The sequence below is a fragment of the Syngnathus acus genome, chromosome 10 (assembly GCF_901709675.1).
Source record: "Syngnathus acus chromosome 10, fSynAcu1.2, whole genome shotgun sequence".
Taxonomy (NCBI): Eukaryota; Metazoa; Chordata; class Actinopteri; order Syngnathiformes; family Syngnathidae; genus Syngnathus; species Syngnathus acus.
The window spans coordinates 6,317,155-6,342,101 of record NC_051095.1 but is presented as its reverse complement, the minus strand read 5'-3'; the positions used below and the strand labels follow the sequence as shown (position 1 = coordinate 6,342,101).

The 24,947-nt window shown below is 51.6% G+C and overlaps 2 protein-coding genes and 1 long non-coding RNA gene across 8 annotated transcripts; 2 read left to right on the top strand and 1 right to left on the bottom strand.

The window, feature by feature from the left end:
* The first annotated feature begins 455 nt into the window (after positions 1–455).
* Positions 456–11,480, top strand: arhgef40 (Rho guanine nucleotide exchange factor (GEF) 40). Of its 3 annotated transcripts, none has more exons than XM_037262567.1 (27): positions 456–556; positions 970–1,115; positions 2,545–2,634; positions 2,707–2,814; positions 3,449–3,734; positions 3,808–4,840; positions 5,076–5,293; positions 5,369–5,506; positions 5,580–5,685; positions 5,756–5,849; positions 5,916–5,996; positions 6,119–6,235; positions 6,345–6,443; positions 6,500–6,645; positions 7,136–7,274; positions 7,351–7,470; positions 7,553–7,744; positions 7,811–8,275; positions 8,343–8,680; positions 8,752–9,001; positions 9,070–9,159; positions 9,295–9,507; positions 9,913–10,116; positions 10,204–10,384; positions 10,528–10,617; positions 10,693–10,799; positions 10,950–11,480. In XM_037262567.1, the coding sequence occupies exons 2-27, from the start codon at positions 1,113–1,115 to the stop codon at positions 10,974–10,976; spliced, it is 4,935 nt and encodes a 1,644-aa protein (XP_037118462.1). In that variant the 5' UTR covers positions 456–556; positions 970–1,112; the 3' UTR covers positions 10,977–11,480. The 3 variants fall into 3 exon arrangements, with proteins under 3 accessions (XP_037118462.1, XP_037118463.1, XP_037118461.1); XM_037262568.1 differs by having other exon boundaries at positions 3,805–4,840; positions 7,811–8,266; XM_037262566.1 differs by having other exon boundaries at positions 3,805–4,840.
* A 1,239-nt stretch (positions 11,481–12,719) lies between these two features.
* On the top strand, positions 12,720–23,642 carry znf219 (zinc finger protein 219). 4 transcript variants are annotated; one of them, XM_037262611.1, is made up of 5 exons: positions 12,720–13,588; positions 18,362–18,433; positions 18,513–20,487; positions 20,563–20,715; positions 21,190–23,642. In XM_037262611.1, the coding sequence occupies exons 3-5, from the start codon at positions 18,516–18,518 to the stop codon at positions 22,185–22,187; spliced, it is 3,123 nt and encodes a 1,040-aa protein (XP_037118506.1). In that variant the 5' UTR covers positions 12,720–13,588; positions 18,362–18,433; positions 18,513–18,515; the 3' UTR covers positions 22,188–23,642. The 4 variants fall into 4 exon arrangements, with proteins under 4 accessions (XP_037118506.1, XP_037118505.1, XP_037118504.1 ...); XM_037262610.1 differs by having other exon boundaries at positions 12,720–13,591; XM_037262609.1 differs by lacking the exon at positions 12,720–13,588 and adding an exon at positions 14,796–14,909.
* On the bottom strand, positions 14,463–17,469 carry LOC119129500. The gene is made up of 2 exons (XR_005099203.1): positions 15,023–17,469; positions 14,463–14,655 (listed from the first exon to the last, which is right to left on the bottom strand). It is a non-coding gene; the product is annotated as an uncharacterized LOC119129500 (long non-coding RNA).
* Positions 23,643–24,947: the final 1,305 nt, after the last annotated feature.

Genomic DNA, 24,947 nt, shown 5'->3' with positions numbered 1-24,947 from the left:
TCTTGGTTACAGCCAGTCTGCTTGCCAGCTATGGGAGAAGCTGCTTCAGTCACCGGGCCCTGTTTTGGCCATACCCCTGAAAAATCTGGGCTACTGAGGAGGTAACAAAAAAAAAGAGCTTAATTCTAATTTGCAATTCTTGACTAAATTGTTCTCAGTCTTAGCACATATTTTTCAGATACAGCGGTATGCAAAAGCACCCCGAAACATTTTCAAGATTTTCCTTTATAAATCATTGTTGTTCGGATCAGCAATTTCAGTTAAATAAATCCTATAGCAGACAAACAGTGATATTTGAGAAGTGAAATGAAGTTTATAGGATTTACAGAAAGTGCGCAATCATTACTTAAACAAAAGTAGACAGGTGCATAAATTTGGGCACCCCAACAGGAAAAATGACATCAATATTTTCTAGATCCTCCTTTTGCAGAAATAACAGCCTCTAAACACTTCTTATCGCTTCCAATGAGAGGTTGGATTCTGGTTGAAGGTATTTTTGAAGTCATCGTCTGACCATTCGAGTGGACCATACTTTTGGAGAACTACCCAGTGTACTGTAAGTGTATGTTGGAAGAGCAGGAGCAATGTCAGACATCAAAATATCCCAAAATGTATATATATACGTGTATATATATATATATATATATATATATTTTTTTTTTTTTAATTCTCATGCGTTTTTTTTAGCTGTTCACAAATTTTAATATATTGCTTGCTGCTCCAACTCACACTCCAATGAGTTGTCCACCTTGCACACCCTCCCCTCTCCTGCCATTACTAATCTGATTGAAAGTTCTTTTTCATTATCCATTAGTATAGCTCCCTCTAGGGCTAAGAATGGAAAGTTTGAGTGTACGTACGGCGAGACTGTGGCGCTCTTGTTGGCTTACTGGGGGGAGGGGGAGGGGATGGAGGAGTGGTGGTGGGACGTTTGTGGGAGTGAGGACTATGCAGCTTGTACATTTCCAGGCTGGCAATTGCAGCGGCGAGTACGCAGGACGAGGAGATGAGGAGAACACGGCCTGTTAAGAGTTGAAGAGCGCAGCGGAGATGCCGAGAGGAAGCCAGTCTAGGAAAGGAGCCGTGGACTGACTTTGATTGCGGTCTCAGCCATGGTAAGATCCGATGAAAGCCTTTTTTCTCATTTGTTTTGCTCAGCCCAATTGAACTTTTAGATGGACTCTCACCAGAAAAGACTTTTAGGACTCTGCATGTAGTTGGATTGTCTCTCGGTGGAAGGCTGAAACAAGAAGTGTGTTTGGGAAAGAGCGTAGGGGGGGGCGGACTTGGAGCTTTGAGACCCGATGCAGCATTTTCCACACTAGAGAAAGAAATCGACACAGAGAGAGTGAAAGGGAAAAAGCTGAAGCCAGGTTTGGGGAAAACACACATGCTCCTCTTCTGTGTCTTGTTTTCTGAGGCGCGAATGGAAGTCAAGGGGCCAATCACAGACATCCCCTGCTAACGCCACTTCCTGCCTTTGTTGACAGCTTATGTGAGTCCCAACTGATCAACAAATGCATGTGGACCACATCAACCCAAGTCCATTCCGCAACTCTGACGTGTGCTGGTTGCAGACAATCGAGTCGCTTGTCCCCGGCGGACATGAGACAGGCACCTCATTTCCCATGATGCACGCGGGCAGCTGGAAGTTGTCCACAGAATTTGTCTGCTTTTCCCTTTTGCGTCGGGGATTCTTTGGCAGTTCTCTGGCCAAAACCCTCAAGTCTGTGGACGCTCCTCACATCTGCTTCCCATCATGGACGCTCAGCTTTCCCACCGTTCTGACCCCCACCCCCTCGCCCCTCCTCTGTTTCTCACAGAACACATTCTGTCTGGAATCGTCTAACTTTTTCTGTCTTTTGGTCAGGCATCGATGAATCCCACTGTTTCTTTGCAAAACATTGTAGTGGAACTTAAGTGTCCAACTTGAGTGAAAAAAACCACACTTGTTTTCTCTTTTACCACCAAACTCAGAATTTGGAAAGTCAAATCGTTCTTTCGTAGAGCAACTTTGGGACCCTTCACACCCACTCTACACTTTTCCACTCGGACCCCGCCTAAGTGGAATTTGACACTCGGCATGTTGAAATGAAGCATTGCAATCTATCAATAATATGCTCCTCACTTGTCCATGCAGGTGCAAGCTTTTTTCTGTCCTCTTTTTATTTTGACGGCGACCGCAGGAGACGAAACCCAGGTAATTGTTGTCAGATGACACGCGTTGGAGGTAAGACAAGGAAAACTGAGGGACTGAAAACACAATTATGAGAGGCAGAGGGGGGGGGGGCATGTTGGACAAACAAAGTTGAGAAAGTGAGAGCAGAAGTTGCATATGTTGCCATGTCAACAGGCCACGTCGGAAATAAACACCCCTTGTGTGTGAGAGGGAGAGTCAGGGTTCCACATTGAGTGCCAGCCCCCGCAAGGAAATGTTTGACACTCCCCAGAATGTTCAACAGGAAACAGGAGTGACTGTGCCGCCTGTGTGCGTCGACTTAAAGCTGAAACGAAAGTTGATTCTCGTTCTTTTGTCCTAATCAGGCTTCTGAGGCCATGGAGGACTGCGTGCAGGGGGCGCTCTCATCTCTGTACCCACCCTTCGAAAGCACCGCCCCACCCCTCCTCTCGCAGGTATGCATCACACGCGTGCCTTGGCTACTGCCATCCAAAAAACTTGAGCGGTCGCCAATATCCTCCACGAAGGTCTTCACCGTGTTGGAGTCCACCTACCAGCAAGACAGCCTTCGCTACCTCCTGGATTACTTTGTCCCCGCCAAGCACCTCCTTCACAAGCTCCAGCAGCACGCCTGTGTGAGTTTTTTGTCTTTTTGTCAGATGAGCTCAGTGAGTTGAGTTTGCGAGCGCGCACGTGTGCGCACCGCAAACACGTGCACTCGCAAGTGGCTTGTTTTCCCCTTGTCGCTGAGCTGCAGTGAGATGGTGAGTCATGTCAATAATTCCTTCCAGATGTGAAAGAAGCAAAAAAGAGAAACGGAGAGACCTCGATCTTTAACTGGAAAGTCAGGGAGATCTTTAGAGATATTACCGTTGGCTTCCTTCACCTGCATCAAAAAAAAAAAAAGGAAGCTCCTGAACGTTACATGTAGTGGTCGCTTTGAGGACGGTAGGGGTCGGACACAGTGGAGCGACACAACCGCAACCGACTTTCAGAGTGCCAAAGTCATGACGGGCCGGAGTCCAAACCGGGGCCACGAGAGGGAGTCGCTGTGGAAGAAAGGCCTTAAGGGAGTGAAAATAAACACAGGCGGAATGTGGATGTGAATTGAAGGTTGAGGGTCCAGCGGGCTATGAGAGAAGCAAGTTCCAGAGAGCTGAGCTGACATCTGGTTAATCCAAAGTTCCTGCTCAATGTTCTCCAAACTTGATTGAAAGTTGCTATTCCCATCAGATGCCTGCATTTTGAGACTTTATGTCCTCTCCTTAGTCTCAGTACCTGGGCTGCCTGTTCCTCCACTCCGGCTGGCCGCTCTGTCTGGGCAACAAAGTGGTGGTCCAGCTCTCCACCCTGGACTGGAGACTGCTGCGCGGCAATGACTTTTACCTGCAGGTGGTACCCTTCTCTACTCGCTGTCCCCGGTTGGCCCTCAAGTGTCTGGCCCCCGGGGGACGCACTGTTCAGGAAATCCTCGTGCCTGAGTCTCAGCATCCCCTTGTGTTCACCAGCGAGTGGTTGCACAGCATCAACAAAGAACGGGGCCACAGGAGGGAAGGTAACGCTTCCATTCAGGCCTTGAATCCATCCAGCAGTCCCTAGTAACTTTTATTCTCCCGTCAACGTAGCAGGTGGTGGTCTCGACACCTGCTTGGTGAGCACTTGTGACGGCGTGCTGCGCCTCCCGTGGAAGGAGGTGGTCTACCCCGAATTCATCCACGACCCGTCTGAGGAAGCCAGCCAGCATCCCAAGCCTGAAGGCTACGTGTCCAAGGCTCTGTCCGAGGGCTGGTGCAGAGACTCCTGGGGCTGGGCTGAGGAGGAGGGGGAGGAAGACAATGCCTCGCTGCCGGACGGCTTGGCCTCGGACCCTGCTCTTCCCCGGCGGCGGCGCAGCGAAGATGGGCTTGGGCGGACTGCGAGACATCCCGAGCTGGATGGAGACTACGTGGAGCTGTTGGAGCCAAGAGGGGGACCGGATGGAGGTGTTGACATGAAGCACAGGTACTTGGAGATGCACGGGATATGCAAAACAAAGACTTTGCCGCTTTGTAAGAGGACTAATGCCATCAAACTACGGAGAGGAAAGCTGCTGGGATGCGGCCAGATGGACAGCTCCGGTAGCTTTGGAAGCGTCTGCGGAGCTACCTCAAATTTGACTGCCCCCAAAGAGAACGCACTTGTAGGAGTCACACGAACAAGCACGGCAACACAATCTTTCCCGTGTCCAGCCCACGGCGACCTTGACGATAAAGGCGGCCATCTCAGCAAAGGAGATGCAGATGGACGAGGAATGAGGTGCCCTGGCGTTGGGGGTGAGATCAACAAGGGGACGCAGGCAAGGAGAGAAGACTCTGAGAGCACTCTATTCCCCAGGGAGTTCCCCGACACAGGGGGTCATGTGGTGGAGGGTTGCTCCGACCCGGGGTCCCACTCAGATTCGGTTTTCGAGGACACGGACAAACCAGCCAGTGGAGACAGTGATGCTGCGACGCCAACAGGGAACGTACCGGACACAACTTTTGCCGCTGTGGCTAGCGATAGCATGGAGGCTAGCAGTGGTGCAGTGGATATCAATCATGTGACTCCCAACGATGCTACAAAGAAGACTCAAGAGTGCACGAGAGGCAAGGAAGTCAAAGCTTCTGGCTTCAGAGCTCCAAGGTAAGGCCGGTATGATCAGCTCCAAATATTCCCTTTTGACAGCTTCGTGCAACCTCATAAAAAGAGCTGCTTCGAATATTTGATGTGAATTACGGAGGCCACCAAAATATCAGACCTGGCTCTCACCAAGAGAAAAAAAAAAAACTTCTGTCCCACGAATACCGTCTAAAGTGAACATTCACACCGTGGAGCTCATGTTGGCATCATGTTCACCTTCACTGTCCTTCAATTTAAGGAGGAAGAGGAAGGGAAGGGGAGCCAAAGGGAGGGGTCGATCCGGCGCTCGCGCTTTCCGTACTGGCTCCAAACCGCAGGGGAAAGCTACTCCTCATCTGGACTCCGCTTTCTGCTCTGGCTCAACGCAGCAGCGGCAAATCGCAGAGGAGGAGCGCGTTTCGGAACCGTCGTCCGATGGCGAGTGCCTGTCTGAGAGCGGCGCAACCGGCAGCGCAGGTGAGATGAACCGGGACGCCTCTTTCCCGCAAGACACCAGCCAATGAGTGAATGTTCCTTCGTTTACGTGGGCAGAGGCGGAATCTCTGCCCATCTGCAACGGCATATCAGCCGCATTTGAGGAGGCAGAGTCGGGTGAATCGTGTAAAGAGACTCGCTTGCTACGGGAATTAGACGCAGAGCTCCTCCGGTCTGGACAGCTACGGCTGATAGGTATTTAAACACAACCAAAAAAAAGATGACTGGTTTCTCGATTGGTCGGTTGAGTGATGAAAACTGATCACAGGTACGGTGGACAGATTGGGACGCGCCCTTGTCATAGCAGACATTGGCGATTCTGGCAGCAACGAGGAGATGGCGCGCATCCTGGCCTGCTACCACAGGATCACACGGTAAGCTCTGGTGCGAGTGGATGGCAGCGGTTCTTGACGGCCCTTCTCCGTCGCCGTCTGCCACGTTCAGGTGTGCAGCCAAAGAAAAAGGTCTGACGGTGTTGATAGACAGCAGACGCTCGCCGCCGTCCTCGCTCTGCCTCTCGGCACTCAAGTTATTCCAGGTGAGAAGTCACGCTGAGACGCTTTGCTGGAAAGGCAAAAAGCAAACTTTACATGTTGCGTTTTAGCGGCTGGTTCCTGGTGGTCTCGGAGCGGTGCTTTTCTTGCTGGACAAGCAGCAGCCGTCTTGTGACCTGGAGACAACAGAGGTGAGCCGCACGTGAAGTGATTTTGGGTGAGAAAGAGTGTGTGTCTGGTTTTAGCTAGTCATGTTTTGAGGACCTCTGATTTATGCAATCCCTCCCCTTCCTTCTCGTCCCGTCAATCCCAGGTCCACATGGTGCGAGGAACAGCAGTCCTTGAGCAGTTTGTAGACAGGCAACAGCTGCCCACAGAAATGGGCGGTGACTTCAGCCACTGCCACTCCGACTGGCTCTCCTTCAGACTGGTCGGTAACTCAAACACATTCTGCGTCGGGTTCATTTCCATTTCAACTCCCCAAAGATCGTAGTGTTTTGATGATGACTGACACGTACTAACCTGGGATTCTTCTTTAGAGCTTAGAGAGTCTGACTGAGCGCTGTGAGAGCGCCCTCCTCCTGCTGGAAGAAGCGCTGCAGTCGATGGATGCCGAGCCAACGGTTGACAATATCAAGGTGAGTGCCAGCGTGTCCCGGGCATGGATCAGCAAATCTGATCGCGACTTCCTCAGGAGGTTTCGGCGAGCTCGGAGAAGCACCGACGCCTCATGGCCAGCGTACTGGCCGACAACCGCTTGACTGAGCTTCAGCGAGGGGGCGGGGCCTGGCTGGCGGGATTGACCAATAGCGGGTTGACGCGGACGTCCCCGGATTGCAGGTAATCTGTGTTTTCAATGTGTGTGTCTGTTCAGTGTGTTGCTGATTTAGTTTGACCCAAAGCTGTTGGATCTGTGAGCTTGATATTTGACGTGGGTTCAACAAATAATTAAACATAACGACTACAAAACATGATCCATCCATTTTCGGAACCGCTTCTCCTCAAGAGGGTCGCGGACACAACACCAAATGGAAAGAACAAAATAGCCACCCTTATCGAAACCGAGTCGAATAACCAAAATGTCAAATGCCCTTTTTATTGTCTCCACAAGATGGCGCAAATTCACAAAGATTTCAACATGATGCCGATAGAAAACATTTTGACTTTGGAGGGTGGGGATTGGATGTCGCCCTGTGTGCGTTCCATATTCCACTCAGCAGAAACCTCGCAGGCTGAGAATAAAGCCGGTCGCTTTTATTCCAAATTGTGAAAAACAGCCGAGCTCTTGCTCACCCCCGCTGATGGAACCGTGACGGCTGTACCCCTACAGGGCCGCGCTCGCCAGCGCCTCCATACTTTATGACAGCGTGGACGATGCCCTTCATCGGCTGGTGCGAGTATCCAACCGCAGGGCTCGCGACCTGGACGCGCTGGACCGACTGGCCGGCCTGGTGGACCAGCTGGAAAAGGTGAGCCTGCAAACGGAAAGCATCGGGAAGAGCGGTTTGCTGCGACCAGCACCAAAAAGCAATTTGAACTTTGCAGTGTGACGAGGATATGCGGCGAGTGCAGTCGCAGGTGCAAACCTACAAAGACCCGCCTCTCTCGCTGAGCAGATTGTCGCTCCAGCAGCAGCAGTTCAAAAAGTTGCGAGAAACGGCAAACGTGAGAAAATGGCTCCATGAACACTCTTGAGAAAAGTGCTCATGGTCATGTGAAGAACGGGCAAGATCTTGTTTTGTTTCAGGAGCTGCACAGCCGGACTCTGTCTGTGCTCACCGACTTGGAGAATTGGAGCGAGTTGGACTGGCCGGGCCTCAATGACATCCAGCTCCAAGTACCTACGTTCAGGGAGCGTCTGCGAGATATGTCCCACTGTCTGTCCGACCGCTGGACCTCCTTGGATAACACGCAGCGGCTACTCTCCACCCTGACCGAAGTGAGCGTGATGGAGCGCCGTGCCCGCACCCACCTGCAGACTTGAACATGTCCCCTGTTCTTCCAGGCTTCTCAGTGGTGCGATGAGGTGTGTTCCGCCTCGCCGGTCTGCTCCCTCGCCTCCCTCCCCCCCATTCCGCCGTCCCGCTTCCAGGATGCCCGCTCCTTGGCCGTGGACTTGGGCGGCGGAGAGCTGCTTGATCTCTGGAGTCGTACGGTGGAGCGTTACCAGCAGACGGTCGCACAGGTCAAGCCACGCTTCCTCCAGTCCGAGCGAGCCCAAAACCAGAGCCAGGGGAAGGGCAAGACGCCGCTCACCGGTAACCTGTGGGATGCGGACGGAGAGGGCGAATGGGAACCCGGGGCCAGAGGAGGCGAGGGGGGGCTCCAGTCTTGGGGCTCACTGGCTTCGCTGTTCAGACCACAGACCTGCTCCACGCTGAAGATAGGAGATGAGAAGGGGTGCAAAAAGGAGAGCGCAGGGGGCGGAGGGAAGTTTCTGCAGAACCTTTTGAAGAAGAGCGTGAGCATGGTCCATTTTCATTTCCTGCTTCTCCAGCCGTGCCTCGGCATTCTTACCCACGTCTGTCTCCTCTCAGCCCACAGAGGCGCCCCTCCCTCCCAAGCCCCCCAGAAAGAGACACCCCAGCTTCGACCTCCAGGCCCTCCTGGCCCCCCGCAGAGGTGCCGGCAATCCCAAAACCCCCGAGTGCCGTACCTCCCCCAAGTCCTGGCTGGGACGCCGGGCCCTAGTGGACCCAGTGGTCACCACAGGCATGGCCGCTGCCGTCCAAGGGGGAGGAGGGGTGTTGATCAGGGGGGTGGAGGTCAGCAGTAAAGAAGTGGTGGACCACACGGGCTCTCCGCGGCAACATGTGCTGCTGGGCAGGACCGAGAGGGAGATGGGCACGGAACGGGCCGGATCCACGGCTCAAAGGTATCTGCTGCTTTTTTGCCTTTTGGTCCATCCATTGATCCTTCATCTGCCGTCTTTGTGTTCCTCTTCAGCAAACTCTACCTGCTGTGGTGCAGGATGCTGAGCAGCGAGCGACAGTACGTGGCCCTTCTCAAGGGGGTGCAGGAGAACTACCTCCCCCTGCTGGAACTTTCGGAGGCGCCGGAATCTATTCGAGGCAAGGCGGACGCCCTCTTCCCCGACTGGGCCGCCCTGAGCGAATTCCATTCGCAAAATCTACTGCCCGCCATGGAGGACGCGCTGGTGCAAAGCTTGCTCCAGCAGGACTGCTTCAGTAAATTTGTGAGTGAAAAGTCCACAGCGGCAGCTTTTCTTCTCACTCAACGTGTCGTGCTGATTTCTTCTCACAGCGGGAGCACTTCCTGCATTATTCTCACTACATCAAGACCAAAGCGGAACCGGATTCGTCGCTGGTCACACAAGCTGCAGACTTCTTCAAAGTGAGTCACCATCGTTAAATAGCGTTGAACGATCATCTGTAAAATATGGCTGCTATGCTTGTTTAAGTCCACGATCCACCCAAAGATGCTGACTCTATGTCCTCTTCCTCTCCTCCCCCTTCACCCTTGGGTCAGTCCAAACTCCCCGCAACCGCCGCCTCCCCCTTGTCGCCTCTGTGCTTCCCTCAGTGCCTGCAGGCGCCGCCGCAGAGGTTGGAGCAGTACTGCGAAGTCCTTGAGGAGCTGGGTGCCATCAACCCGACCTCTGACTCCACCCTCTCCTTCCTGAGACAAGTCCAGCAGAACGGCGAGGACCTGAGGGCCAGTGACCTCATGATCGGGTGTCCGGTGAGAGGCCCTGTCCCACTTTTTCTGCTTCGACTTTGGAGATGAAAAGTTTAATCAGCCATTGTTTTTTTTTTTTTGTTGTTTTTTTTTGTTAAATAAATACCAGCCCTCTATTTTCGTCCTCTCTGGGCTTGCGGCTGAGCTGCAGCTAAACTGGGCTGACTTGAATATTGCATGTTTCAAACCAACATTTTCAAAGAATCAGACGTTCTCCTCCTTTTCTTCTTGCCCTTAATTACACTACATGTCTTCCAGGAGTGCTCAGTGCTGCCTGGCATGTTGTGGCACAATGCGGTACTGCACATGGAAATTCCATCTTGCCTGACTACTGTCCAAACTCTTCAATGATGACATCAACATTTTAGGGAAGAAAAAGTGTATATGAGCTGTTATCATGTGCGTCAGATTCCTGTGGAGGAACGAGGCGAGCTGGTGCGTCAGGGCGAGCTGACGGTGTGCGGCGGCACCCGACGGAAGCGCGTGGGCGTCAGGAGGGTCTTCCTCTACCAACACATCATCATCTTCACCAAACAGAAGAGCGGAGGAGGTGGCGGCGGCGGCGGCATTGGACCGGGACGCATGACCTACAGCTACAAACACAGCATGAAGGTGCAAAAGTAGCCACGCTACAAATGTTTTGGGATGCCACCGCCTGCCCACTAACTCTCGCGACGTCATGGTCGGCGCCGCTCCCAGACGGCCGACATGGGCCTGACGCAGAGCCTGGGCGAAGACGGCGTCAAGTTTGAAGTTTGGATACGACAGGCTCCTCGCCTCAGGGACTCCGTCATGCTCCAGGCTCGGGACGAAGAGCAGCGCAAGGCCTGGACTCGGGACGTGGCTCGCCTATTGTGGACGCACGCCATCAACAACACAGGTGAGACGCACAAGTTCCTTGGAGTTTTTGCAAAGTTTCAGCCGAGCAAGTTCCACATGGTAAAGATGGCGACTCAAGTCTTGTGACTGGAGTGCCCAACTTCTGGAGTGTTTCTCCTCTAATGTCCAAATTTCCACTTGCAGAGTTGTGTCTGAAGGAGTCGCTATGCGTTGGCGTGTCCAGCAAGCTGCTGCTGGACGCCAGCGGGAGTCAAACCACCGAGTTGGAGAGAGGTGAGGACCGCGCGACCGTGCCACCAGGCCCTCTGGCGCTCCGTCCAACCTCTACAAACTCTCCCACCCGCTTAGTGCACAGCAGCTGCTCTGACTCGTCGTCCGTCGGCAGCCACAAGGAGGGAGGGGGTTCCCCGGCATCAGGGAGGGGCACCAGGAGGAGCTCCGCTAGCTGCTCTCAGGTGCCTTATAGAATGAATAAATGAATAATAATAAGAATAATTAATGAAACTAATAGAAATTGGAGAATTGTGGCAGTGGCTGGGAAATGTCACTCCGAACATTAATACTGTGTGTGTGTGTGTGTGTCCGTGTGTGTGCGCCCCCTCCAGGGTCAGTCACCCTCCACTGCCGTGTAGCTGTCCCGGCAGCCCAAGTGAGTGACGCTTCTTGATCCACGTGGACCAGCTCGACGGCCACGTCACATCTGCAGCAGCCAGACGCCACTGAAAGCGAGACCCAAACGCCATCTTGGATGCGCCAGTCTCGGCAGCTGGCAAAATCCCGGAGGGTTCCGAAGCGGATGGCGCCAACAAAGCGCCCATTGTGCGCCAACAAAGCGAGCGCTCGGCCCGAACGGCCGCCTGCATCACATGACCCAGCTTTCTGATGGTAAACAGGAAATGGCGCGTAGCCTCCGGTGGCGCGTGAGACTTAGCAGGTGTCGTGGCTTCGATTTTGATATCACGCTTCGGTGCTCTGCCCACTAGAGGCATCATCATCATCTTCATCTTACACAAGCATCAAATGATCATTTGTGCGTTGTTGTGTGAATATTTTTCCTCTTTCGGGTCTGGGATGCCTCCCTCTTGTACCACATTCCTTGACACGTTTCTTGGACATTAAAACTGGATGGAAGTTAACACGTGTGTGTGTGTGTGTGTGTGTGTGTGGTAAAGCTGCTCACGTGATCATTTGAAGGGAAATATGTGAGACTTTTTTTGTGCAAGGTTGACTAATGGATTAACTGTTGCATCTTTAGGGTTCTGGAGGGGGCGATGGTCTCTCTACAGAACAGCCAGTTGTTTCATGCTGAGCCCACCCTGTCCCCCGCCTCTCTCTGCTGTTTAATAGACGCAGTACAATATCAAATAGTTGCAGGGATCAAATTCTCCGAAAGGCTGTGGTTCTGTGCGAGGTTTAAGAGATAAAGGCCTAGCTGTAAGGGGAGGAAGGGGGGCAACAGGAAGGGGCAGCACACGGGTGGGGGCACACGAGATGGGAATGATGGGAAATGAGCGGCAGACGGGTCAGCTCAGTGGAGGGCTCACAAGAAGAAAGACGGCGACACAAAAAGTGGAATTAGAACTTTTTTTTTTCCCCCTCCTCTCACTCTAACTGAAATGAGGAAGGCAGAGAGACAGAGCGGCGGGTGGGTTAGGTGGGAGGGGGCAATGGGGCGGGGGGGGGGGGTGTTGATGGTGGCAAACAAAGAGAACGTGAAGAGAATGAGTCGGGGGGAGACATCAAAGGGATTTTTCAGGCCTGGTTACCGGGACAACAGACATTTGCATGCCATTAGCTTTTTACATCATATTAGCAACACGCAAGGGTGGGGGAGGGCCCTGATACACTATACATCGCGCGTACACACACACACACACACACACACACACACACACACACACACACACACACACACACACACACGACTCCCAGGCAGACAGAAGCATTGACACCTTTTGACTGACACCTTTTGACTAAAGCAAACGGACATTACGCATTGTATATAGCACCAATGCTAATAAATTAAAAAATACACATAATACACTTCATGACAATCATGCAGACGAGGACAAGTTGTGACAAATTCCAACAAGTTGCCCATTCAAGTAAGACAATAAGAGGAACAAAACGCTGATTGCAAGGAGACATGCTTTGTCAAAGCATCGTGTGTGTGCGCGTGTTTTCCACTTGTAATCTTATCTCTCGTCTTCATCACGCTCGCGTCCGTCCGTCCATCCGTCCGTCCGTACTCCCTTTCATCCCCGCTCCCTCTTTGCCCGTGAGTGCCGCTTCAGTGCCCTCACTATTGTGGCAGCATTGTGCCAGTAGGCGTCGCCGTGACAGCCGTTGTCACGGTAGCATTGTTGGGGGGGGGGGTGCACGCGTGCGCGTGTGGTTGGTTGGAGTGTATTACAGTATCAATACACTGACACTGCGACAAAAAGGACAGCCGCCTTAGCCACATATCACTCCTCCTCCTCTTCCTCCTCACCCCTAAATCAATCTCTCTTCCCTTCCATTGATTTCCCTCCCTCACTCACACACACACACTTTCTCACCCCACCTCCTCGCCACTCAAACATGTACTGCTACCTCACCCGTCTCCCTATCTTTCATTTCATACCCCCTCCCTCTTGTCTGCCATCTCGCCTGCCCCTCTCTCTCTCTTCTTTCTTTCTTTCTCTCTCCCTCCATCACCCACCCTCGCCCCCATCCTGCTCCCTCATGGCTGTTTTTCTTATTTGTGTGTGTGTGTCTCACGCTCTCTCTGCATATTAATTGGTGCATTTCTGCTGCGGCGGAGCAAACAATCAAAGCATCACAGGCGGCAGCGGTGGCGGCGGCTCATGCCATTATTGTACACACACACACACACTCACACACGCACAATGGCAAATGTACACGTGTGTGCTCCTGTAGACTGGCATGACTGCTGACACAAATGCGGCACACAATGGCTCATCCAGCAGATATGTCGAGTGTCAGCACAGACATTTGGAATCTCAGCAAATGTGTGGTGAGCATCAAACAAGAAGGCCGCCGCAGCTCGTCAACTCCAGGCAAGTACTCGGCACCTTCATCAGTCTGTCGACGCTTCCTCTTGTCTTCTTCACACGTGTGTGTGTGTGTGTGTGTGTGTGTAGGGTCGGGGAAGGAGTTTGGACCCTCACTTGGACCATCGGAGGACTGTGCAGGCACGCAGCGTTTTTGGACTCTTTAGGAACGCAGGTGTCCACATTCAAAGGTGGTAAGGAAGCAAAGTCAAGCTTGTGTATTGGGAATGGGATCAGAATTTTAAAAAAAAAAAAAAACACACAAACAGAAAGAGACCAGTGTGCCTACTTTTCATGGCAAATATTTTTTTTGTAAACGAAAGTGGAGTCAAAGTAGAAGAATCAACATGGTTAGTTTTTTTTCAACACGTAACACGTTTGTGTTCTTAGACGAGAGGCGACGGGGCTAGCAGAAGCTAGCAAGGCTAACCACTGGCATTTGAAAGCTTTCTATGTCAACGTGTTGTTGTCAAGCCGACCTGCTCCAGATTGGGGCTCATTTGCACCAATACCCAATTGGAATTTGCCAAAGTCCAAGCCCTGGAATTGACCCAAAATGGCTGCTTTAAGACAAAATGGCCACCTTCGAGGTGAATTTTGGAGCCTTGTCTGATAGTTATTGACGTGTCTGATCGGTCACCAAGATGCAAGCTTGCAAACAATGTGATATTGTAGGCCCCTTTCCAACATTGACAGTTCAAGAAGGCCCAAGCGGGCCAATGAACTCAAGAAGCAACAAAAAAAATGCTGCTGTTGTTTTGTCCAAAAACTTGAACAAAGCACCTAAAAAGATCAAAAGTTATCTTTAGTTAAAGTCAAGGTATTTACAAATGCAAACATGTTTGATTGTTATTTCAGTGGCAGCACACTTGCCACTCAATGCCACTGACTACAGTAGCGTGATCTTGAGCTTGGGACAAGTAAAGGACATTTGACAGGCTTGCTGAAGAAAAGAAGAATAAGTGGGCCGATCCGTCTTTCAGACGGCGTTGCCTTTCCCACAGAAGCCAACGGAGTAGGACAGAGTTTAGCTTTCCCGCCAAACAAAAGACAGAAAGACAAGTGTGACTTGGGAAAAAGGCTCATTTTGTTTCCACACCAGCCGATATTCCGGCTTGCCACTTTGACCTCACTCTTGAATTGTCATCTTGAAAGAAGTTGTTGCTGCTACCCTCCATCCGTGTGACAACTGAAACGCTTTTTTCTTGTTCTTGTCCCTCCTGCGTGTCAGCTGCCATATTTGGGACGGCGCGATGAGCTGTTGTAAAATGGAGCCCGTGCTGAGATCATAATTAACATTTCCAACCTACACGGAGCCCTCCACCCCGAAGAATTGAGGGAAGGAGGGGGGAGAGAGAAAGAGAGAGAGAGAAAGGGAGGGAGGGAGGGGGAGCCGCCGTATGCTTGTACACAAGCCTGATTTCCATTTTTTTCCCCAAGTCGTAATGTATTTAATTCAAGCCGAACGTAATCATGACGTGTCGCGTCATTAATCTGCGAGCCAGCTCACGCGTAAGTACGAACGCTTTCCGTTGCTGCCGCCTGCCCGCCCGACAAATGTGCATGGATGTGCGTGTGAGCACGTATGTGCGCGCGTGCGTGTACATGTGTGCGCGCCGACTTACCTCGACGTGCACTTTGCTCTCCGAACGCGTTTTCTTGCAGCTTATTGTCAGCTCGTGGCTTTGTGCTCAAAAGCACTTTTCATGCGTGGAGCCTCGCGCGCGCACCTCTGCAAATGCGCGCGCGCGCGCGCGTGCGTCATGTTTGTGAGCGCGACACGCGTGACACACAAGTCACATATGGGACTTTCTCCCGTTCTTGTCTTCGCTAACTTTGAGCAAGTTGCGCGAGGGAAACGAAACCCAAGTCACCGGAGCTCAAATTACATGTGGCGCTTAAATTGCGAGCATTCACGCAGATTTGCGGCAATCAGTCTTTTGTTGCGGAGGCAGGGAGGGCGCGCGCCAACACGCACATGCATAATCCGATTGTTCCGGACGTTGCACGTAAGGAGAAAAATAAGAAGTGTGCTGACTGGTCCGCATGGAACTTGAATTCGTTTCGTTCGTTTGTGGAGATTTTTTTTTTTTTTACAAGTGATCCGCGATTCCTCCTCCTGCCTCCTCCTCCTAACCCGTTCCTTCTCCTCCTCCTTGTGCTGCCCTCGAACATTTGGGGAGCAAAATGGAGCCGGCGTCTCACATGACTTCAGTTCACTTATCGGCTCGCTTTACTTTGTAAACGATTTGTCTTCTTTCGTGGAAATGTTTTAACGTGATGACGCAAATCAGGAGGAAGTTCCTCTGTAAAGTTCTAGTCACGTGACTTCTGTCCTCGTTCTCGACTCTTTGCTTTCATTAATTTTTGTTTTGGGATGTAGCAGAGAGTTCATGCTCAGGTGTGTGCGTATGCTCTTGTTGAAGATGACACGGACGTCTTTGTGCACGCTGTCCAGGTGGCTCCTTGAGTGTGTATGTGCGTCTGTGATTCCTGGCTTGGCCTGTCGGTATTGTAACATTTGAAGCCCCCTCACTAAGCGGTGCCCTCGTAGATGTTCTCCAACTTGAGTTCCAAAGCAACATGTGGACGTCATGGTGGCCAATCAGAAGCCTGAAAAAATCTTTCAGAAAATAAGCAACAGCAGAAAATAGTGGCGTAGATGCAAGGGGAAAAAGTCCAATCCAAAACTTTCTTGCACCCTTCCTTAACATTTGTGGAAAAGGTCATGAGGTCAACGCGCTACTTTTGCGAAAGGACAGAACTGTTGAAAATGAATTTGTATTTGCTTTTCCGAAGTGACATCACCAGAAAGCGTTTTGCTGGTGTCAGTCTCCTAGCGTGCTTGTTTTGACGCATTCCTTTCAATCAGCTTGTCACCAACTAAATGAAAAGTGTGCAAAGTGTATGGTCCGCTAGTTTTATTTTTTATTTTTTGAAGGGAATAAGTTCACATTTGATTTCTTATGTCCTAATGTATTGGCTACTATGGTGTCGTCCAACGTGAAGATCGTAAGTTCTTGTTTTGTCACATATCGTTAGCTTATGCGCAAGTCGTCATCGGTCGCCTCTTGCTCGGAGCAACCTTAAGAATTTTGACTTGGTTCGTCAGGAGTAACGTACACTGATGTCGTCTCAGCACCTTTCCGAAGCATTTTTAGAATTCCGCTACAGCGTACGGAAGCGCTGAGCCAGACGTGCGCTAACCTGCACTTGCGGATCAACTCTGGATATTTACACGATGACATCATATTGTATTGGCGCCCCCTGGAGGCGGACACAAGCTTTTAGTGGAGGTGGTCAAATTGTGTGACTGAGCGCAGCCATTTGCGGATTGAATGTTCTCATTAAAATCGGCGTCCTTCGGACCATCGTCTTCATGACTGATAGGTTCCTCATAGGTCCAGTTGATGCTCACTGTTTACCACTTCTGCAAAAGTGGAGGAGTGATTCGGATTCTTTGTAGAACCTCTTAAGGTGGCGCCCCAGTGCTGGTACAAAAGTGCTCACACTGTGATGAGCACTGATGGGACTGAAGTACGAATAAAAAAGTCATTCCGTTTTCAAACGGACGAACTAAATTGCCATTTGAGAAATCAATCTCCCGAGCTGACGTTCTGAGGATGTGAGGCATTTCATTTTTTTAGGTTCTGCCATTTTGCGCTGATCCGTTTCTGACGGTTCTGGGGGCTTTCCTTCCACCTCCACGGCCGCCGCTTGGCACCATGTTGGCCCGGCGGCACCGTAGTGACAGGATCCGTCATGGCAGAACAAAGCCCAGCCGGGGCTTATGAAAATGCTGCAGATACATTTAGCTTACACTCATGCGTGCGCACACGCACACACACACGCACGGACGCACGCGTGCACCCACATGCACGCGCGCGCACACACAGCAGGTTTGGGTTGATGTCCTTTTTGTAAAAGCGCCGCGTGTTTTCTTTCTCTTGTGCCTTGGCTTCTTTGCACTTCGCCATGTTGGCAGCCTCCAGTCTACCAGCTGATATCAGCATTCTCTGGCATGGCGCCAACTCACAGCACTGCAGGATGAGAGTGGGGGGGGGGGGGGGCAAGGGGGGCCAGGGCAGGGGGGCCAGGGCAGGGGGGCAGAGAATGAAAGAAAATTAGTGAATAATGGACCGACTGACGAAGGGAGGGAGGGACCGAGCGAGAGACATGAGAGAGGAGAAGAGAGGGGGATGGGAGGAAACAGTCAGGGCGAGAAAAGACAGACAGGAGAGAAAGAACAATCACCATGGATTAACCTGTGAGCGGCGGGCGACATCGCTGTGACTCATAGCCGAGCTGGAAAGTCATCCGGCTGCTCGCCATCCGCACATACGTCACACGTCGCGACCTTGTGTGTCGTGGCACGCCTCCATCTTGGCCATGACGGATCTGAGCAACCCAACAAATGAACGATCGAGTGTGCAGCTTTCATTTAAAACCACCGCAACCACTTTTCCCAAATATTGTGTGTGTGTCTGTGTGTGTGTGTGTGTGTGTGCGAGTGCATGTTCATGTGTGCACACAGGAAGGGCGTGTTGGGAAGTCCAAATACCGCCCTTCCTGTCCGGAGCTGGTGTCCGAACAGATAATCACACACGTGCACATACACACAAACACAAGTGCAGGCTAACGTGTATGTGTGTGTAACAAGTGCACACCTGTTACACACACACACACACACACACACACACACACTCACACGTGCTCACACACACTGAAGAAGAAAGATATGTCAGATTAGATTCAATAATTTTATTGCCATTGGGCATGATAAAATAGAAAAATTCCATCGCTTATAAGATAAGTAACACCTGCTCTTATCTGCACAAATGCTGTTTATGTACGTTTTCATCATATAAGTGGTGTGACATGAGCGTTATTGTGTTAACTTGGGCGGGAAGCTTGCTTTTCAGCTTAGGGAGTTTTAATACGCATTGTCTTCTGCTTTTTGGCAGGGGATTGAAGGAGGAGTTGCACCCCCGCCGGCCGAGACCCTGGAGAATGGCATAACGCCGCACACGTTCCAGGTAGGTTTCATCCGTGCCGCCGAGCACCGCAGTTGTCTTTTGGGTCGCTAATATGTGTGCTTGCATGTTGTCCAAGCAGAGGATGGATTCCCCCTCAGAGTTTTTGTTGCCCTGCTCCCCTGAGCCTCTGCCCCAAGCCAAAAGCCCGGAAGCATCCCCTCATGGTCTGGAGGCAGCACCGTGCACCCCTCTCTCCGCGTCGCCACCGGCTGAGGAGGACCATGAGGACCAGGGAGATGAGCAACAGAACGGCGACGCTCTTCCGTCCCCCACCCCGGCCGTGGCTCTTTTCCCGGGAGCGAGACGTAGTCCGACTTTGGACTCTTCGCCGCCGGCCACGCCCTCGGCCCCCCCTCTTGGCTTTGGAGCTCTGGAGTTCGCGCTCTCTTCTGGACCCAGCGGAAGCTGCAATGATGAGCTGGATTTGCAGCTCTTCCAGAGGGACGCGTTCACCAGGACAGCAACAGGACCGTCGCTGCGGTTCTCCTGTCACGTCTGCGGGAAGAGATTCCGATTCCAAAGCATTTTGTCCCTTCACGCCAGAGCCCACAGTCTGGACCGACACCGCCAGGCCTCATCGCATTATCGGAGCGCTCTCGCCTCAGCGCCTCTCAAACAGAACCTCATCGTCCAACAGAACAAAAAAGAGCGGATTCAGAAGCACGGAAGATTCTCGCTGAGCGGGAATCTTACACACGCGCTCCCAGAGGAGGACGAAGAGGATGAGCTCAAAAGTACCGAATCCGTCCAGAACAGCGCGAGGTTGAGCCCTCCGCTAAACCAAGACCTCGCTCCTTGGACGGCGTCCGCTCCTGCCCCGCCGACATTCCGTTGCCATGCCTGCAAAGGAAAATTTCGCACGGCTTCCGAATTGGCCCGCCACGTCCGCATTCTGCACAACCCGTACAAATGCACGCTTTGTCCTTTCTCTGCCAACCAGGAAGGCTCCCTGGCGTCCCATCTGCAGGAGTGCCACCCCTCACCAGAGGGGCCCGCTTTGCCTCCAGCCTTTTCTAATTCCAACCTGGTCAGCGCAACCTCAGAAGCTCCCCAGAATTCGTCACCTGCCAAAGTAGCAGGATCGTCCTCGTTGCCGGCATTCCGTTGTGATACTTGCGGACAGCGTTTCACTCAATCGTGGTTCCTTAAGGGACACATGCGAAAGCACAAGGACTCCTTGGACCACAAGTGCCAGGTGTGCGGGCGGGGCTTCAAGGAGCCCTGGTTCCTCAAAAACCACATGAAAGTGCACCTCAACAAGCTCGGTCTCAAAGCCAGTTTGGGAAGCAGCGACGCCGACCCACAGGCCAAAAGCTCTTTGGGTCACCTGTCCCTAAACGCCCTCTACTCCAGCCTTCTTCTGGCTCACCAGGGTTCTGGCAGAGCAGAGCAAGGGAGAGCGGAAAAGGAGACTGCGAGCAGGATGCGGACGACTTCCGGCAAGTCGGCAATCCTGGGCTACCTGGGCCTCCCCGGTGACAGCGGCGGGGCCAGTTGCACGGAGAGACTTCAAGCCGTGGCCCAGGTGGCTGAGAGGGGAAACAGCAGTGGCGGCGTGAGCTCGGAAGGAGGGGAGATGGGAAGAGAGAGGACGGAGCCCAGACGCACCACCGAAGGAGGCGAGCAAACCCCTTGGTGGGAGCTGGTGGCTCGAAGCCTCGCTGTGGCGCAGCAGCAGCAACAGCAGCAGCAGAAGCGAGAGAAAGACAGGGCTCACCATACCCGTCTAACCAGGACATTAGGAGGAGAGAGCGATCGGCTCAGAGCCTACGCTGACGCTTCGGATCCCAAAAGAGCTTCCGGAGGAGCCTTCGGCGCAGCGGAGGGTTCGTGGGAATGCCCCGACTGCGGAAAGCTCTTCCACAGCCTTCAGCAGGCGCTCGTTCATGCTCGTGTTCACGCTCACAAGACCCAGGAAGAAGGCGCTGCAGGTGACACGGACGCAACTTGCAGCTCCAGCCAAGCCAGAGGAAGCCAAGGTGACCTGAGGCAGGAATCCAAAGTGCAACATGCAGCCGTGGCTAGCTTTCCCTCTGTCATGCCCGGCTTCAAAGGTCAGCCTCTACTTTTTTTTTTTTTGCTCACTGCGTTCACCGCCTTCCTCACGTTCGCTCGTGCTGCTTTCACAGGAGAAAACGGGACCATGGCGGCGCTGTCCGTTGTGGCTTCGCTTCCCAGTAGCAGGGAGCGCGTCCGCAGTCGAGGGATCAAGGATTGTCCCTACTGTGGTAAAGCCTTCCGCTCATCCCATCACCTCAAAGTGCACCTAAGAGTCCACACAGGTAGGAAGCTTCTGCTGTTGACTTTATCTTAATCAAAGCTACACTGTCAGCATGACTCAGCGGATCTGCTTGGGAAATTGTTTACGACAGGCATTGTCAACCGGTGGTCCGTAGCCCTCTAGTGGTCCTTGGCGGTATTGCAGGTGGTCTGCGAAATTGGAAATGGAAAATAATTGGAACATTGTTCAAAATGAAATGGATTTATTATTTAGACTTGATTCATTTTCCAGCTATTTCTTTCAATTGTTTATCCATCCAAATGATGTCAAATGTATCTCTGATTCCCAAAACAATGATTCTGAGTTCATTTACGTACTGTCCAGCAATGGTAACCAGCAGCTGACGGGTCATATTTCAAAGATTCCAGCATCTGGAACTTTGATTTCAATCGATGATGCAACACTGCCCTCTGCCTTACCATTGTGTTACTACAATGCAATTTTCCATGACCAAGGCTCATTTTGTTTTGTCAAGGTGAGAGACCTTACAAGTGCCCCCACTGCGACTACGCCGGCACCCAGTCCGGCTCGCTCAAATACCACCTTCAGCGACACCACAGGGAGCAACGCAACTCTTCAGGTTCCGCCACTTCCTCCGTGGGAAAAATTGTTGCCGCCATCAACGGTCTAACTTCCGTCAAGCGACGTCGAGCGCAAACTGATCCTAAAGCTCAGTCGGACGGTCCGTCCTCGGGGCCCGCCCAGCAATCTTGGCTCCTTGGACTACCACAGCAGCAGGAGCATCGTCCCAGTCAAGGAGCCCTCGACCCCGAGACCCAGTACCACTACCTATCGGGGGCAATGGGGGCCTTTTACCCTGGTGGAATGGAAGGAGCGTGGATCAGGGAGTCTCCTCCTCCAAAAGTCCTCAAGGTTTCCCGCCGTAAGCCCCTTACCACCAACCGGGTGGTGGTGGACTCCGACAAACCAGCGTCGGCCGCCCAGAATCAGTCGGGCACCTTTGAACCTCTCGATCTGTCCCGCCGTCCCACGCCGGGCCTCGAAGGGCTGGAAGAAGAAGAAGGAGGAGCGGCTGGAGGAGAAGGAACCAAACTGAAGCAGTGTTTGGACTGTCCATTTCGAACATCCTCTGCTGAGCTCATGACCATGCACCTCCAGGTCAACCACACCAGTAAGTCCCGACGCAAAATTAGCTCTTTGTCCGCCTTTGACGAGGAGTACGCGGCCCCGAAGGGCGCCGGATCCTGCCACAGACCCGACTCCCTCAGGATTTGGGGACACACCGACGAGTCCCAAGCGAGAGCCCAGGAAGGCTCCTCAATCCAGAACTGGACCCCCAATGGGCTCCCTCTGGACCATCGCGGTGAAAAAACTGAGTCCAACTGGCCTTTGTGTGTCGGGCCGGCTCTCCAAAGCGAGTCGGGCGGTGATGATGATGAAGAGCAGGAGGACGAAGAGGAGGGCAGCAGCTGCCCGGAGGACCAACACGAAGGGAATGTCCTCGCCGATTAACACAAAGGTGGACGTTAAAACAACCGCACATTTTCCAGATTTTGTCTTTTCTTTCCCAAAACACATTTGTGAGGTCGAGAAAAGCATTCCAGTGAGAGTGGTCACATCCAGACTTCGGGGGTGGAATATTCTGGTCATCGACGTTTTCAGACAGGAGGTGGGTATGTCCGCGCTTCCGGTATTTTTTGTGAATTAAGAAAAGCTGAAAATAAGAATGTGCAAAGGCAATGATGAAAAGACTAACAAAAGCAAAGATGTCCCGGTAGAAAGTGTAGCTTTTACCACAAGAGAGAAAAAAAAGCTTTTTAATGGTGTTTGTTTGGTGGGAAAAATGAACTTGGTGTTTGTGAACTGAATGTCCTTACGCAGCACTGTGCAACTTGTTCTTCTTTTAGTCGATCAAACGTTTTTTCTTTTTCTTATTCGCGACGGATCAGCTCCCGGTCCGAGCTGTGTGTTACCGCCGGAATGTACGGCCGATCTCCGACTGGACGCTCCTAATGAGCGTCATTTCCACCGTGCCTTCTGTTTCAAGCACTTCCTGGTCTGTTTTTGTACAACCGGCTTCGTTCTGTCTGTCCTTTGCGCCAAAGCGGAGACTCGAGTCGATGTGACTTGGACCGGACAGGAGTGGACTGACTTCTAACTTGACATGACCTTAATTAAAAGACGACTCACTTGAGAGTTAAATGACTCGGGACGTGATGATGAGTTCATTCGTCAATAATGTCATCATTCGACCGTACTTAACTTCTCTACTTTATGAAGACCAGCTACTGCGGGTAGTGTAAGACGGCATTAGGAAGCACTGAGACCAGACCCTATCGCAAGCATGTAGGGTCAAGTCCAATGGCTGGATTGAATCTGGTCCAAATCTGTCCAACGAGACACTAAAACTAGACGGCGACCAATCATTTTCTTTCCCTGGCCATCCGTCCATTTGTGGTCCAGAGGCCTTTCTTGGACTTCCATGTGTGTGTTTGACATGTTTGAAACATGCTCTTGTGTTTGAAAAGAAAAGTCTTGTTGAATGTTGTTCAGATAGCTAGTTTAGAGGTGTCACTGGTACTGTGTATTTTTAAAAAATCTTTTTAAAGAGTGAGAGCACAAACCCGAGTAACCGCTCCTCCTGACTCAAAAGAGCCCGGCAATCCGATCATCGGTTTGGTGTAGAGAAGAGCTCGCTTTGAATGTATAGTGATGTGCCCGGCACTAAATTGGCGAAAAAAAAAAAAAGAAAATCAAGCCTCCCGCAATCCAACCTGCAATTGGTCATCTGGAATATTTGCACCTTATCTACCACCTGTCAATCAACCGGTGTCACAAGGCAGCGCAGGGTTTGAGCTCTCGAGTAGTTGACTGCCATTGCAGCGAGGGCCGAGTCAGCTAACATATTCTAGTCGTGACTAATATCATCAACATCAACAAAAAATAAATAAACAAATAGATGACGTGCTTGAACGTGTTTCTCTTCACCACACTCAAGTAGTACAGCAGAACAGCCATTCGGGGATACTTAAAAAAAAAAAAAAAAAAAAGTTGTAAATTAGATGTGTACTTGAATGACATCATGTCCTTTGCTTGAGAAAAAACTGACTCTTGGTATTCGCACGCGTATTTGGATTTACTTTGAAAAGAGCCATTTCCGATATGGCGGATGCGCTGACGTTTCTTGGAATGGGCCACGCGTTTCAACAGGTGTCTGCAGCAGTAACAAAAAGAGAAAACGCAAGAGAAAATTCATTTTCATTTGACAAACAAATGAGGCAGATGAAAACAAAAACACGGAGTCGGTAATAAAAGTAACCCTCCCCCAAAATAATTACACGCACCCCCCCCCCCCCCCCTGGCATAAAACAGTTTTTAATCTGCATATCTGTGTAAAGTCTAAATTTGGATGCTTCGATGTTGATCTGTTGGTGACGGAATGGCGCCCTCTAGTGCGCTCGGCTGTCAGCTCACTGATGAACTTTGGAGCTTTTGAGGCAAAGAAGCAGCAACAGCAGCAGCGCACGGACAATCAACCAAAAGCACGCAGCAGTTGATCGACAGCTCTGGGCTCAACCTCCTTCTGACGCTCCATTAGTCTTCCTGTTGAAGGGGTGGGGGGCAAGCGAGGAGAGCGAGCGAGCATCCTCCTCCTTCCCTCCCCCTCCTCCTCAGTTAGCTGCAGCCTCACTCGCTCTCGCAGCATCCGCCGGCTCCAGCAGCAGCAGCAGCAGCAGCAGTGGGAGTAGCAGCAGCAGTCGCAGTCTTCTGCTCTCTCCCTTTCTTCTCGTTCTTTTCTTTCTTCTTCCTCCCCGCTTCTCGTTGTTCTTTCTCTTCTTGCTGACTTTAGCGGCGGCAGCAACTCGCCTTCCTCATCGTCTTCTTCATCGTCCAGAAGCGCTGCAGTTTTGCACCATGAGCGAGGTAAGTATATAAGCCAATGCTTCATCTTCATCATGCACCACAAGCTCTTCCTCTCCCGAGTCTTCCTCGATCTCAAGGTGCGGCGTCAACTCTCCAGTTTTCTTCTTCTTCTTGTGCTTTTGTCGCAGTGTTGTTGCACTGCGGAGGCCTGCTGCACAAAATGCAAACGCGCTCAAACTCAACCAGCTCATTTGCCAAAAACGTTTACTTCAGTTTTATTTTCAAAAGTTTACCAACACTTGCACTTTTAATCACCATCTCGAAGAACATTTAAAAGGCAGTGTGAATTGTGTTTGTTGTCACCAAGTGCTCATTGATAACCTTACGTTATTTATTTATTTATTTATT

What these genes read in the sequence shown, in the direction of transcription:
- arhgef40 (XM_037262566.1), top strand. An exon ending in TGCTACCACAGGATCACACG is followed by an intron (nt 5,686 to 5,755) that starts GTAAGCTCTGGT and finishes TGCCACGTTCAG; the next exon opens with GTGTGCAGCCAAAGAAAAAG. An exon ending in TGAAGAAGAGCGTGAGCATG is followed by an intron (nt 8,276 to 8,342) that starts GTCCATTTTCAT and finishes GTCTCCTCTCAG; the next exon opens with CCCACAGAGGCGCCCCTCCC.
- znf219 (XM_037262608.1), top strand. Translation starts at nt 14,871, where the DNA reads ATGACGTGTCGCGTCATTAATCTGCGAGCCAGCTCACGC. An exon ending in TAACGCCGCACACGTTCCAG is followed by an intron (nt 18,434 to 18,509) that starts GTAGGTTTCATC and finishes ATGTTGTCCAAG; the next exon opens with CAGAGGATGGATTCCCCCTC. An exon ending in TGTCATGCCCGGCTTCAAAG is followed by an intron (nt 20,488 to 20,562) that starts GTCAGCCTCTAC and finishes CTGCTTTCACAG; the next exon opens with GAGAAAACGGGACCATGGCG.